We start from the raw sequence: 14,552 nt of genomic DNA, 5'->3' as shown, positions 1-14,552 counted from the left end.
CAACTTGGTCTCACTGTCAGACTTCTCAGAGGAATCTCCTTTCTTCCTTTTCCTTCCTATCTGGCTGCTTTGCCCTTCACTGCCTTTGCTTTTGTCAAGATCACCAGCATATTCTTAAACTGAAGGCCTCATTTCTTTTCTTTCTCAGCAATTCTACAGCTGTAGTCATTGGCATATTTCTCTTTCTTGAAATACTCCTCTCCCTTTTTTGCTGACACCATTCTCTTCTGGTTCTTCTAATTTCCCCATCACTCCTCTTTCTTCTATTTAGGTGTTGCCTTCTCAGATAAGTGTTTGAATAATATTGTTCCTTAAAGGCTCCATCTTGTTTGTCTTCCCAGCCTGTACTCACTCATAAATATACTGTCTTCAAGAGCAACTATGTCCTGATGACTTCCGAGTCTGTACCCCTAAGAGGCTGATGACCTGAGCTCTAGACCTCTTTCGTTCATTTGTTCTCTACTCATCTCCATTAACTGTCCCTCTTGTATTACTGCTAAGGCACTACGGTCAACTCCCCTAACCAAACCAGGGCTTGAGATTGATATTTGGGTTTTTTCCTTTCTGTCCCTGCAGCTCCTAGATGCCAGTGTTTGATGGTTCACATGCTAAGTATTTCTCTGAGGTGTCCACTCACTCCACCCCTACCAATCCAATGCATGTCTTCATTGTCTCTGCCCTAGATGATTGCCATGGCCTCTGAGGAGGAGATTCCCTACCTCCAGGTATGGCAACCCCCAAGTGACTCCTGAAGAATCTTCATGAAATGGCCATCCATCATTTCACTGTTAGGTTTATAAGCCTTACATGGCACCCCAATTCTTTCAACATTAAATTTCAATTTTATAAATGGTGCTCAAGACCTTAGGATTTGAACACATCTCCCTTTCTCTCCCCCTGTACTGCCTCTCCTCATTTCTAACCTGCCACCACCTCTACATACTTACAATCCTTGAATGTATTCCCCACATCTTTGGGCTTTTCACATGTTGCTCCATATGCTTTACCTCCTTTACCCTGATTATTCCCACTTCACCCAACCCCATTAGCAAACACCTACTCATCTTCTAATACTAGGTTCAAAATGATCTCCTGGAAGCCTTCTATCACATGCTCCCCATTTCATCACTCTCACCACAAGTAAATCTCCCTGTCAGTGATGCTAGAGTCTGAGTCCTGCTTCTATCCTAAGGCCATCCTAGTGTACTGCAAGTTTCTGTTCGTGGCTGGTCTCCACCACTTGCCCAAGTTCTGGGAATGGCTCTTATAATCATTCTTATGCCAAATGTCAAAGAACAAATAGTAAATAAGATTTTAGAGGGAAGGATAAAAAAACATGAAACTGAACTGAAAATTTCATTGCTTTTGAATTTAGGACAGTGGTGTACCACTCTGCTGAGTTGTCTCATTCTGGCTCACAAGAACAACCCTTAAAAAAATCAGGAACCTTTCCAGCTAATTGTTAAGGTGTTTGTAGCTTGAAATGGGCCGTGGGGAGAGTATTTACATCAGAAAAATCAGGGAGAACTACAAATCAGGGCTTTTGTTAGTCAGAGAGTCAGTTTTCCAGGGGATGACTGATATTCACGATGGTGGTACAGTCAATTAATCCACGTTCATGTCCGTCAAGCATGCGATACCACTAAAACTCCTAGATGCCACTTCCTGACAATTCACACCCTGAGTATCTCTCAGTATCTGTCCCTTCTCTCAATTCCTACCTGTCCTGCTTTAGTTCACGTCTTCATTGTCTGCACTCTAGATCGAGCAGTGTTATTATTGCCTTCCAGAAGACTGCCCCTAGGACAATATTATTGTTAAATGTACCACTAGAATAAGGTTTGGATAAGAACCCTGCCAGTCTGGAATTGAAGAAAAGAGGATAATTATTTTTGGTGACTTGGGAAAAATAACATATAAAGGGGGCACTTTTGATTCACCATTAGTTGCCTTGAACTAGTTGTTCTAGTTGTAGTGATGGGTAGGTTTCTACAGATGGACTCTATGTTCACAGCACTTATTTTCAAAATAGTCAGCCAGGGCCAAGTTATACCCTGTAGCCCTATGGCAGTGATGGTCATTTGATCACAGTGATGTTAACCCCATTGCATTTGACCTCACAATTACCCTGTTTGAGCCAGCTGATCAACAGCAATTCATCAGTGAAATACCCACCAGGGGGGATGATATTATGCGGACAGCGATTAGAGCCGTTCTCAACCTTGACTTTGCCCCAAGCCTATCTGGGGAAAGAGGTCCTCACATTGCCTCCGCAGCAGTTGGCTGTCACCCAGCCTGGCTGTCTTATGGCCACAGTTAATTCTGGCAGAGGTGCAGGGATGCAAGAGCGCCAGTTTATCTTCAAAACCATGCAGCCTTGCGGCAGCCTCATTAGAAAAGTAAAACGTTTGCGGGTCTTTTATGCAGCTTTTCTCCCTCCGGGTTGTTGAAGCTCTCTGGCTGTCAGCACAGAACTCTGGGCCGGGAAAGTTCAGAGGATGACTTTAGTAATACGACAGCCTCTCCCATTTAAAATGGGCCTCAGTGCAGCTTCTCCCAGTGGCATTCATTCAAAGTTCACACATGATTCATTCTTCTAGTCGTTCAACAGTATCTCTCATGTTTGCCCTGACTTAAAAAAAAAAAAAAATGGGGGAAAGAGAGAAAAAAAAAACAGCTTTGTAGTTGCGACAACATGGATCAGGATGGTATAATTGCAGTGAAGAGGCCCCCGAACTGGCAGTAATAGGCTGGTTCATCTGATGTGTACTGCCATTAGAAAATGACCCATGCATGGATGTTCTCAGGGGACAGGAAAGAGGCTTTTAAGAATTACACTCTGTGCTGTATGAAAGCTAATGAGCAAAAGAACAAGTGTGAAGAAAAACTACTGCTTCGGGAAGCATAGTTCCACTTAGAGCCTGTCACAGCCTTCCTCAAATTCATTAGGATGGACTGGTCTTTGCCAGGACGTGTGCTGCATTACCTCTGTTCCCGCGCAGACTCCCTGCAGGTCATTCTGCATCATGTTCCTATGAAATTAACACCACAGAATAATAAATGGCAGGGAAAAGAAGAGGATCGGTGCAGAAGCAGCCGGCAAATAAGGTGGAGGCAGCCATTTACACAGAGATGAAAGAAGTGGTGATGGGCTTTAATGGGTAGAGGAAAAATAAAGCAGTTTCTTACCCTCCTCTTTTTGAAGGCTTAGGACCGTTTTGTGCTATTTTACTTCATATATAAGAACAGAAGAGTATCTGATTATGATTTCTAGGCTAGGTATTTTTATCCCATATCTTAATTTTTGACATGTATAAAGATAAAAAATGTCTTCCAATCTAGTCTATACAGTTCTCCTGTTTTAAAAGTCTTACTTACGGGGCACCTGGGTGGTTCAGTCATTAGGTGTCTGCCTTCGGCTCAGGTCATGATCCCAGGGTCCTGGGATCGAGCCATGCATCAGGCTCCCTGCTCAGCGGGAAGCCTGCTTCTCCCTCTGTTCTCCCCCCCCACCCTCGCTCATGTTTGTACTCTCTCTCTCTCTCTCTCAAATAGATAAATAAAATCTTTTTTTAAAAAAATCTTAGTTAGGGCTTAGGTCACATAAATGGGGAGTGTGGCATAGAGGCAAGTGCTTCAAAAGGTAAACACCTTGCTTGTCAAAGTTGAGCCCACTTGGCGACACTGTCACACCTGAGATTTGTCACCTGGGTGTTGTATTAGAACAGGCCAGCATCTGCAAAGGCCAGAATCAGGTGTTTTCCTTAGTATTTGAGGACCCTCTAGTTCTGGAAGGCCTGAAGGGAAGATATTGAGGTGATCTTCCACCTCACATGAGGGTGGGATGACAGGCAAGGGGCATCGATTACCCCAAATCCACCTCTCTAAAGCATAAGACAGGGATTCCTCTTTCAGGAAACCATAGTGATACCATGCTGAATATCCATACTCTCTACCCAAGGCCACCTTGAACACCAAGGTACTATAGGTAGATGAAGCCAAAAAGGATTCCCTGTCTTAAAGACAGTGGCCTAGTAACAGGAAAAACTCGGGAGAGAAGTCATAGTTTCACAGAACTAGGAAGCGTGATTGCAGTCTATAAAATCCAAAGGTATAGCCATCTCTAAGTGGCCTGGGGGATCTTGGTTTCTCCAAGCCTTCATCTGACATCCTAGGTCATTTTGCAGAGTCTCTGTGTATCTACCCTCTCTTGCCTATTTCTCAGTATGATTAAAACTAGTTTTGTTTCCAAAGGCCAAGTGACTTTCCTAGAGGCAACCAGCTGCCTAAAACAGTCAAATGACTAACTTTATATTTAATGTAGGCATAAGTTTTTTTAAAATTTTTTATTGTTATGTTAATCACCATATATTACATCATTTGTTTTGGTGTAGTGTTCCATGATTCATTGTTTGTTAATAACACCCCGTGCTCCATGCAGAATGTGCCCTCTTTAATACCCATCACCAGGCTAACCCATCCCCCTACCCTCCTCCCCTCTAGAACCCTCAGTTTTTTTTTTACCTTATATTTTAAGATCAGGTCTTCAAAGATTGTGAAGCAAGCCATTATTTGAAATGATCCTAGTGATTGAAAACTATAGTATCAGCTTATTAGAAGTAAATGAAGGGATTAGAGTCTGTTTGCCCCCCCAACCCTATTCCAACCCAGCTGCCTGTCTAGTATCCCCTAATCTGACAAATAAAACTTTAAAACTGTTATTGAGTAGTATGAGTTGGTTTTGACAGGTCAGACTTTGATTTTATTTCTTTGATACTAACAAGATCTTCTTCAGCAAACTATGGATCAAAAATCTTGTCCTCTTAATTGTTTCAATTATTGAGAAACGATGAATGCAATAAATGACCATTGAGTACCTGCCACACTGAAGGAATTGTTAGGGTATGAGAATTAGAAAAATGGTATACTAAATAGTACTCCAATTTAGTGAGTATAGGCAAGGTTCCTGATGTCAGTAAGCCACAACTAAAATTCAAGCTTTCCCTCCTAGTAGCTGTCTGACCTTGAGAAAACCCTACACCTAAGTCAGTTTTCTCTTCTGTAAAAGAAATTTAATAATAGTGACTATTTCCCAGGATTATCGTGATAAAAGGTAAAAGCATTTAATTCACTGTCTGGATTAGACTTAAGTGATCAACAAAAATAGCTAGTTAGCTAGTTTATAATGGAAAATCTTCAGAGAAAATCAAAGTATAAAGGAATTGATAGGAAACTGAGAAACAGAACTGGGGAAATACTGGAAAATGGCCTAATGCACAAACTATGAAAATTCAGCAAAGGGAGAAGCCAGTTCTGAATAAACATTTTTCTTCATATTCTTCACCAGCCATGACACAGCTGAGCTACTGTAATTCCATCTCAAAACTGTGTACAAAGAGCAGAATTTGGATTCATAGACAGCTAGCATTTTCCCTAGGAACTTAGAGAAATATTTGTATCTTGGTTCAGCCAAGATAAGCAATTTTTGTATTAAGAAATTAATTAAAATTAATTTTAATATTTGAAAAGACATCCCGGCACATTAAGAATATTTTACTTAATAAACACAACATGTAAATTACACTACTTGGGTGGGTTGGGGGAGACAGGAAGAACTGGCTAGTTTCTCATTAATTTGTTCTAGAGATATCTGCTCTCTTAACTACTCATTTCCCCATCTTCACCTCTGTAACCAACAGTAGCTGAGGCAACTGAAAATACAGTTTGCTACTTTGTTCTTTCATTCATTTCAAAAGGTTGGATCTGTAACAAAGTATTCAAATACTGGCTAAAATAAGGTCCGTCACAGTCATGCCAATTTATATTCCCTAATCAATTTACATTCTGATTTTTCATAATTGTGGTGTATCAAGAGAAATGTTTCCTTGACAGAAAATTAATGAATAATCCTCAAAATACAAAGAGTATCCAATAACTGTTGTATTTTAGTAGAAACAGTATTAAATTTTCAGATTGATCAGATCCAGACATTTTAAATCATATAATCCCTCAATCTTAGCAGAGTGCATTCTTTTATTTGCGAGGAGACATTTGTCCATTCCTAACCTTTTTACCTTCAGAAAACAAATGGTGCATGTGACTCGAAAATTGAATTAATCGTGACTGGAAAAAGAAATAAAAATAGCTAATGTCTTTATGATTTCCATGGCAAGCCTACAGGGCAGAGTGTTGCTGTTTCTGTTTTGTAAGATGCATTCTATCTTGCTAATCCTCAATAAATATAAAAAACCGATCATTTCACAGCTCAGAATTGACAAACTGGAGCACATTTGTCATTTGAATAGACGAGCTAAGCAGGTTGCCACCAGCTCTGCCAGCTCTGCCTTTGGGTGTGTTGTGTCCTGGGCAGATACTGTTAGTTCATTCTCAGGTCACTGCTATTGCATTTCTATTGGTCTATTTCTGGACCAGGTCTCAGATTCACATTCCAAAAAGCCTCCTGTCTTAAGGACCATTCTGCTGCCTACCGTAATTTAAAGAAACGGGCACCTCCAATGAAACCATTCCAGGTGTAAATCTCTTGCCTGGGGAGCAAATTGAGAAATGAATGGTATTCATGAATATAAATTGGGCTTTCTTTACACGTTAAGTTTTCATTTTGAAATTGTAGAGCATTATTCGCTTCCCACAGAAATCTTTATGTGCCCTAAGTGTGGTTACCACAGGAACCCCGGTGCAGAGCTGGAAGCTCATTGCTCTGCTATTACTGAGTATTTACATTCACAGGTCATGAGGCGGAGGAGGCCTGGGGAGGGAATCACTGCAGTGCACTGCATCCGTCCTCTCAGCAAAGATGCATCTCACCCTCAGGTCTGTGCCTGTCCTGGGATGAGGCCACACAGCCTCCTTAGGCTTTTTCTCTGCTTGAGTATTATTTGGCATGTCCTTCCTCGTCCTATCAAGACATTCTGTTTCTGTATGTCTAAACAGCTCTATTATCATAAGACTTATATCCCTTCACCCCAATTTTGGTTTAGAGCTTGTGCAATAAATGAATCTCTCAAAGGCCACCTCAGTTTAGTTTTGAACATTTTGAAGAAGACTCTGTGGGAGGATGGAAGGATTCAATAAGCAAATACATAAATAATCTCTAGAAGCAAGGCCACTGCACCTCTCCCTGCCCCCCCTCGCCCCCCTGCCTCCCCCCACCTCCCTGCCTCCCCCCTCCTCCATTGCCCCCCTCGACACCTGCCCCCCTTGACTCCCTGCCCCTCCTCGCCTCCCTGCCCTCCCCCGCCTCCATGCCTCCCCCCGCCTCCATGCCTCCCATTGCCCCCCTCGCCCCCCTGCCTCCCCTGGCCCCCCTGCCCCCCCTCGCCCCCCTGCCCTCCCGCCTCCATTGCCCCCCTCGCCCCTGCCTCCCCTCGCCTCCCTGCCCCCCTTCGCCCCCCTGCCTCCCCCTCACCCCCTGCCCCCCTCGCCTCCCTGCCTCCCCTCTTTCTGTTCCCATCTTAGTTATGTGTGTCCTGCAAAACGTCCGTTGAGACCAACAGGGCTTTCACTCTGTGACCAGATATAAGTGAGAATTTTAAGACATTCCTCACTTTTTCAACCTGTGCTTTGAATCTTCAGCGAGAAATAAAGCTCTATTATATTTACCATTACTTAGACTACAAAGTGTGTTCACACATTGCCTATTCTTTGCTGTGGAATTAGATGGTAAGGAAGACTGTTGGTGATGAATTGTTTACATTCATATCAAGTTGTTTTCTTGCATGTGTAACAATTCTTGCTAGCCTGAGTTTGATATGGCTAGGAATAATGTCGTAATAAAAGCAAAATAGCAACAGAATTTTTCAGGGCCAATGGATACATGAATTAGAGTGGAATCTCTGGATAATGGAAATAATAAAAAACAATTGTTTGCAATGACAAGCATTCCTCAGAGATGCTGTGGGTTCACTTCCAGACCACTGCAATGAAGTGAATATTGCAATAAAGTGAGTCAAATGAATTTTTTGGCTTTCCAGTGCATATATGTTTACACTATATTTTAGTCTATTAAGTATAGCCTAGAATCATGTCTAAAAATTGCAGTGTGTATATTTTAATTAAAAAATACTTATTGACGGGGTGACTGGATGGCTCAGTCGGTTGAGCATCTGACTCTTGATCTCAGCTCAGGTCTCAATATCAGGATTATGAGATGAGGCCCATGTTGGGCTCCATGCAGGGCATGGAGCCTACTTAAAAAAAATTATATATATATATGTTATACATATATAATATATATATAGCTAAAATATGCTAGCTATCATCTGAGCTTTCCATGACTTATAAACAGAGATCACAGATCACCATAACAAACGAAATAATGAAAACATTTGAAATGCTGTGAGAATTTTAAAATGTGACACAGAGACGAAGTGAGCAAATGCTGTTGGAAAAATGGTGCTGATAAACTTGTTTGAAGCAGGATTGCTGCAAACCTTCACTTTGTAAAAAATGCAGTATCTGCAAAGCACATTAAAGCAAAGCTCAATAAAACAAGGTATGTCTGCAATGTTAAAATAATTTTCTCCCAAGTGCCTCTGTATACGAGGCATTTGGGGAGACAGTGAGGACGATGACATGGCCTTTGTCCCAATTTCTTGTTCCTGTCTGGTGGGTTTTCCTTATTGTATAACTTGTAAACCTTCTAGGTATGCCACCCCCTGAGCTGATGCTCTTAGTCTTACATGGGCCTACAGAGCATGTCCAGGGAAGGCTTTGACTGTGTACCATGGGCACAAAGTAGATAGAGGGGAGATTGTCATTATTCTTAATTATATTCTTAATATGTGGTGTCCTCACAAGAAGTTAAAATAACTCAGTAAGTTAAAACCACTATGGAACTGAAGTTTGGTGACTACTGTGAACACAAAACAGTGGAATATGTAAAGAAGATCAAAGGGTGATTTTCTAAATTCCACACTTCCCAACCCAGTGGCAGGCACAGGTCAGGCCTCCCAGCTCAGCTTTTCCCCAGGCCTCCTCTCTTAGGTGTTCCATATGGACTGCACCATATTTCCATCTAGTTTGGCCAACGGAGCTGATCTCCTAACTCAGTGACTCTTTGCAAGCCATTTTCTCCATGATATTTCTAAGAAGAGTAAATGTAGTTTTATGTATGCGAAAGGATAGCAAGATATTTTCCTCTGCAAAGATTTACCTGTCCTCGATATAAAGTTAAAACTGTCACATGCACTCAAAACACGGGTTATTTATTAAGAATTGAGGGGCACCTGGGTGGCTCAGTCAGTTAAGCATCTGACTCTTGGCTTCCGGTCAGGTCATGCTCTCGCCGTGGTGAGACTGAGCTCTGTGGTTGGGCTCTATGCTCAGCGCAGAGTCTGCTTCAGATTCTCTCTCATCCTTTCCCTCCTGCTCACATTCTCTCTCTCTCAAATAAATAAAAATCTTAAAAAAAAGAATGCATGTTGATTAGGAATTTTTTTACTCTTTGTTTCAATTTTCAAAATCTGGTTGTAAAACATATTTCAGTGTTTGTGTTAAAAAAAAAAAAACCTAGGATTTTAGGGGCGCCTGGGTGGCTTAGTCAGTTAAGCGTCTGCCTTTGGCTCAGGTCACGATCCCACGGTCCTGGGATCGTGCTCTCTCTCTCTCTCACTCAAATAAATAAATAAAATCTTTTTTAAAAATCTAGGATTTTAAAGATTTTCTCTCAGAGAATTGTATTAACACAACAGTTCTACTTTCTCTCAAGTACTCAGTAAGGTTAGTAATATGAGCTCTGGAAGGACTTCTTTTATATCATGAAGTCAATCTGTTTCATTTTTCTACCACCACATCATTTTCACCTAAATCATAACCTTCTTCCCAGAATTTATAAGACTAGTTCACTTCCTTTAAGAATGCATTTTAAACCACTTGTGGTGGGGATTAAAATAATTGCAACAAATAAATTATGATCCACTTCAAAAAAAAAAAAAAGAAAGAAAGAAAAGAAACCAAAGCAACTGACCCACTCAGAAGGACACGATGTATAAAAATTTTTAAGTGCTGTATTCTGTATTATCTATTGTATGTACATGGTCATTTAGTAGAGTGCTTTACCAGAATGTTCTCCTGGGAGCTAGTGTTGAAACAGAATAAAAGCATGCCATATTTTTCTCTTGTTGCTGCCTTTTGTCTAAGGCAATGGACATCGAATTAGTAAGGGTAGTGAATCATTTTATTCACTAAAACGTGGAAAATAGAAAGTTATTAGGCAGTTTGATGATCTCTGGGTGAAACGAGTTTGTGCAGAAAGGTGAGATAGTAAGAGAATGAGTCAATTTATTTAGAAAAAAAACTTGATAATTTGTGAATACTCCAAATATTGAAACAAAGCAAACAACAAATCATGAGAAGTGTAATTTATAGCTATCAAATACCAATAGAGGTTACCGTGTTTGTGCCATTAAAAAAATCTACAATCGTCACAACGTGCTCATTGGACCGTTCTGCATGAGGATGCAAATATCAGCGAATTTTTTGGCTTCCTACTCTTGTCCACTCTTAGAACAAAAAACCACATTCTTGGGAAATAAGCATTTGGGTAACACATTGCCGACAGGCAGATCGAGATGTCTGAAGGCTGCCTTGTGAACAAGTGCTTGTACCCCATGAGATATCACTTGTGCTCTTCCTGGGGCAACCAGTTCAAAAGGTGGTTTTTCTTTGCAGGTTACCAGCCAGTCTTGTCTGGCCAACAGGGGTTCCAAGGCCTCATAGGAGTGCAGCAGCCACCCCAGAGTCAGAGCGTGATGAGCAACCAGCCAGGAGCTCCGGTGCAAAGCGTGATGGTCTCCTACCCAACAATGTCTTCTTATCAGGTGCACATCAGCAGCTTGGAAAATTGTGGTTTAGAAAGTAGCACTGGCCAAAGTAGAGGCTGTGGGTATGTCCCGTGTTGGGTGGTTAGCAGGGTGGTGGGTGCTATGCCCAGCCCCTGTTGATGGTTGACTTTGAATTAAGACTATAAGTAGAAAATGGGACAGGTATGCTTCTCTAACTACTGTGGCTTTTGAATGTCCTGCTAAATGTGGTTCTATATAAACTTCTATTCATGGAAGAAAAGTCTGCAGCCTATAACGTTTTGGTCATGAAGACCTTTGGCTGTTCCATTGTAATTTGGCTTATTGGGAAAAAAACCCTCATGACAAATTTCCACTCATTTTTGTACACAGCCCCCCAAATTTCATTTTACCACAGTTTCAAGTTAAAAGAGGTGTTCAAATGGCATCTCAGATTTTTCAAAGGGCATGGATAAGGTCTATACCAACCTTATTTTCTAGACTCAACCCATACTGGGTATTTTAAAAATGTCATGCATCCTTTTGTGATTTACATCCTGAGATAGCCTGAAAGTGGAAGTGAAGGGTTAGTGAAATGCTTTCACTGTTAAATTTAGCTGCACCAGCCACTTCTGGCCCTCAAACAAAGAAACAAACAAAACAAAACAAAATAAAAACCCTATCCTCCGTCCTCCTCCTCTGAGAATCCTGACTCAAATTGTCTCAGTTTAACCTCTGGCTCCACATTAGATGTTTTTTGAAGCTGCAGGTTGAGAGTGAGGCAGGTGCCTGGGACAAAAGCCCCTTTTGCTGTCTGGCTCCAGGCCACTTTGTGTATGTGAAACCAGCATGGGAGTGTCGCTTTCCAAACAGAAATTCTGAGCAAGTAATCTAAACTGCAGCCTCCAGTGGGTAAGGAGGGAGGAAAGAAGGAAGTTCTGAGCTAACGCCTTTTGCGCCATCACCACACATGTCCCAGCACCGTACATCAGCCTTACAATCTTCTCAGTGGCACTTTGCATGGGTGTCACTATGCAGATGGCCGAGGCAATCAGAGAGGTTGAGGGACTTGCCCAAGGTAAAACAGCTGATAAAAGGTAGCGCTGGGATGGGTGACCAGTTAGGTCTCACCCAAACGCTTGAGTATTTTTCCTGACCTCACAGTAGCTCATGGGACAGGCAAACTCAACCTCTTCATGAAGGGCTCTCTCTTGTGTCTTCTACAGGTGCCAATGACCCAGGGTTCTCAAGGACTGCCCCAGCAGTCATACCAACAGCCAATCATGCTACCTAACCAGGCAGGTCAAGGGTCACTCCCAGCCACTGGAATGCCTGTTTACTGTAATGTCACACCGCCGACGCCTCAGAACAACCTTAGGCTGATCGGTCCACACTGCCCCTCCAGCACTGTCCCTGTGATGTCGGCTAGCTGCAGGACAAACTGTACAACTATGAGCAACACCGGGTGGCAGGTCAAATTCTGAGTGCTCTGGCTGTGCTACATGTTTGTGATCTTACTCATGGCCTTTAAGGGAAGAGGAGCAAGGTGGGAGACTGGCTGAGGACTCAAGCATTCACTCAACACTCAAATGATTGCTGCTGGTATTCTGTAAAAAAACAAACAGAAAAACAAAACAAAAAAAAACCAACAAAGACTAATACACACATTAGCTGTTTAATGGTGCATATTTCCGTCATGTCTGCTAGGTATGCCTTTAGCTTAGCTAGTGACATGAATTCATCAAGGTAAGATTTTCTCCTACCACTGAATACCACTGTGTAGATTATAATATCCCTAATTTGGATTATTAGTTTTGTACTTTGTGTTGAGTTTGTGATGCTAAAAGTATTTAAAAATGATATACTGAAATCACATTGTACCAAAGCTGTAATGGAAAAGAAAAGAATTGATGAATGGAAGGAATAATTTATATACACTATAGAGTTTTCTTTTTTAATGGATATATACTGTATTGTAGTGTTTAATCAAAATAAAACTATTTGACCTTATGGAGGAAGGTCATGTTTTTACCACCAGTTTGGTTCACTCTCTCTTCCAATATGTGTTTGCTTATGTGTCACTGTTACCCCTTTGAACACTATTTCATGAGTAATGCCCAGTAAAGATGTTCCAGATATTTGTAAATCTGGCATCACGTTGGGAGAGGTGGTAGGCAAACAATTAACCAACTGTAGTTTCTTGTCCTAGTAATACAGGGGTCCTGGGAATAAGATGTCTTCCATTTCCAACATTCATCGACTTCACATTTTTGAAATGTATATCTTGATTTTAGATCTAGGGGTATTGAATATATGTAGCTCGGAAATTCGGGAAGTCGGAAAACCTGAGTGACTTATAATAGCAGCCCTACACCAAACTCTGTTCTGTCTTCTTTGAAGTTCCACCATCTACCTGAAAAACAAGATTTCTTCATTTAGTGGGAAATTGGAAGGGCATGATCTAATTCTATCAAATATATTGGGTCATACAATGTAAATAAAGTGCCACTAGTTTTGGGTCAATAACTCAAAGGTGCTAACGTTTATCCTGGCAACTGAAAGGAAGGTAAAATATAACAACAATTTAGTCACAAAGACTTAGAACATTGGGAAAAAAAAGAAACATTTAGAAGAAGCCGATCCTGTCTAATCCTAAAATGTTTATCTAATCCCCTGTAGATTCTGCAGGTAAGATTGTTTTATGACAACCTTTGAAAAATAATAACAGAACTCCAAACATCAGCTTTGGCCATTCTGGGAGGTATTTAATGGGGGAATATAACCCTACAGCTTCCCCTGTGCTATCACAGTACAATGACTAATAGTTTTCTCTTTTATACTCTCTGTCTAAAAACCATTATTACCAATGAGAGGGGTTTGGAGAGTATATCTGGATAATTCCCACTGTTCTTTTTATTATCACTTTCCCCCATATTAGATCTTTCCATTTTCATGTTGCTTAGTTGGAGATAGCATGAAGCTACTAGTTAAAAACTCTACCTAGGATTACCATTTCTTAAGTTTATATTCTCATTTTCTTTTTCTTTTAAAAGGGAACTTTTATGCACGCTCTCATTAGCTTCATTCCCTGGGACATCTGTCCCATTGCCCCAAATCTCAGTCTCCTGAATTCTTCATTGTAAATAAGCCCTATCCAATGAAAGAGTTGTTATAAAAAGAGAATGTTGCATTTTTTTTTTTTTTATTGAGCCATTAAACCAACAGGCTGAGTAGCTACTAAACCAATAGCTGCTCTGAGAAGGAGCAATGTGTTTGCCTAATTAATACCTTCCCCTAATGGAAGGAAGGGGCTGACCAATAGAGATCACTTTAGAAATATAGCCTCCATTTAGCTCTCTCATATTGGCAGTGATCCCAAACGCAAGGATCCAAATATGAGTCTGAATGTTTATCTTCTTTTCACAGAATTCTGAGAACTTTTTATCTTTTCTTTAATGATTTCTAGCATGACTCAGCCCTCTTTATCTGAAACATTAATCACGGTTGTAGAAAAGACAGGCTTTCTCTGTCTTTGGCCCCCCTCCTGCAAACGTGCTCTTTCCCACTGAGACATTTGACTTTTCCTGCATAAAGCAATTTGGATACTGTTTCAGGCTGAGCCTTGTCTACTTTCACTAAATATTGATACCCAACATTATTTATTCCAGATCTTACATTATGCTGTCTTTTACATTAGAATATTTGAGATGGCTGTGTAGAGAGATGGCTTTATCAGTGAAGAATTTCCAGGAT

The 14,552-nt window shown here is 41.0% G+C and overlaps 1 protein-coding gene across 16 annotated transcripts in view; it reads left to right on the top strand.

Annotated features, from left to right (window-relative positions):
- ARPP21 (cAMP regulated phosphoprotein 21) overlaps window positions 1-12,283 on the top strand; it is a 109,616-nt gene extending 97,333 nt beyond the window's left edge. For all 16 annotated transcript variants that reach the window (XM_088021482.1, XM_088021475.1, XM_088021485.1 and 13 more), the window contains 2 exons: window positions 10,690-10,838; window positions 12,026-12,283. In XM_088021482.1, the coding sequence (XP_087877608.1) occupies window positions 10,690-10,838; window positions 12,026-12,283 (407 nt within the window). The remainder of the gene's footprint in view (window positions 1-10,689; window positions 10,839-12,025) is intronic.
- Window positions 12,284-14,552: the final 2,269 nt, after the last annotated feature.

This window comes from Eumetopias jubatus, unplaced genomic scaffold, assembly GCF_037043125.1.
Source record: "Eumetopias jubatus isolate StellerSeaLion01/CBP00866 unplaced genomic scaffold, mEumJub1_p1.0 scaffold_1, whole genome shotgun sequence".
NCBI lineage: Eukaryota > Metazoa > Chordata > Mammalia > Carnivora > Otariidae > Eumetopias > Eumetopias jubatus.
The sequence above is the reverse complement of the archived record's forward strand: the minus strand, read 5'-3'. Positions and strand labels throughout refer to the sequence as shown.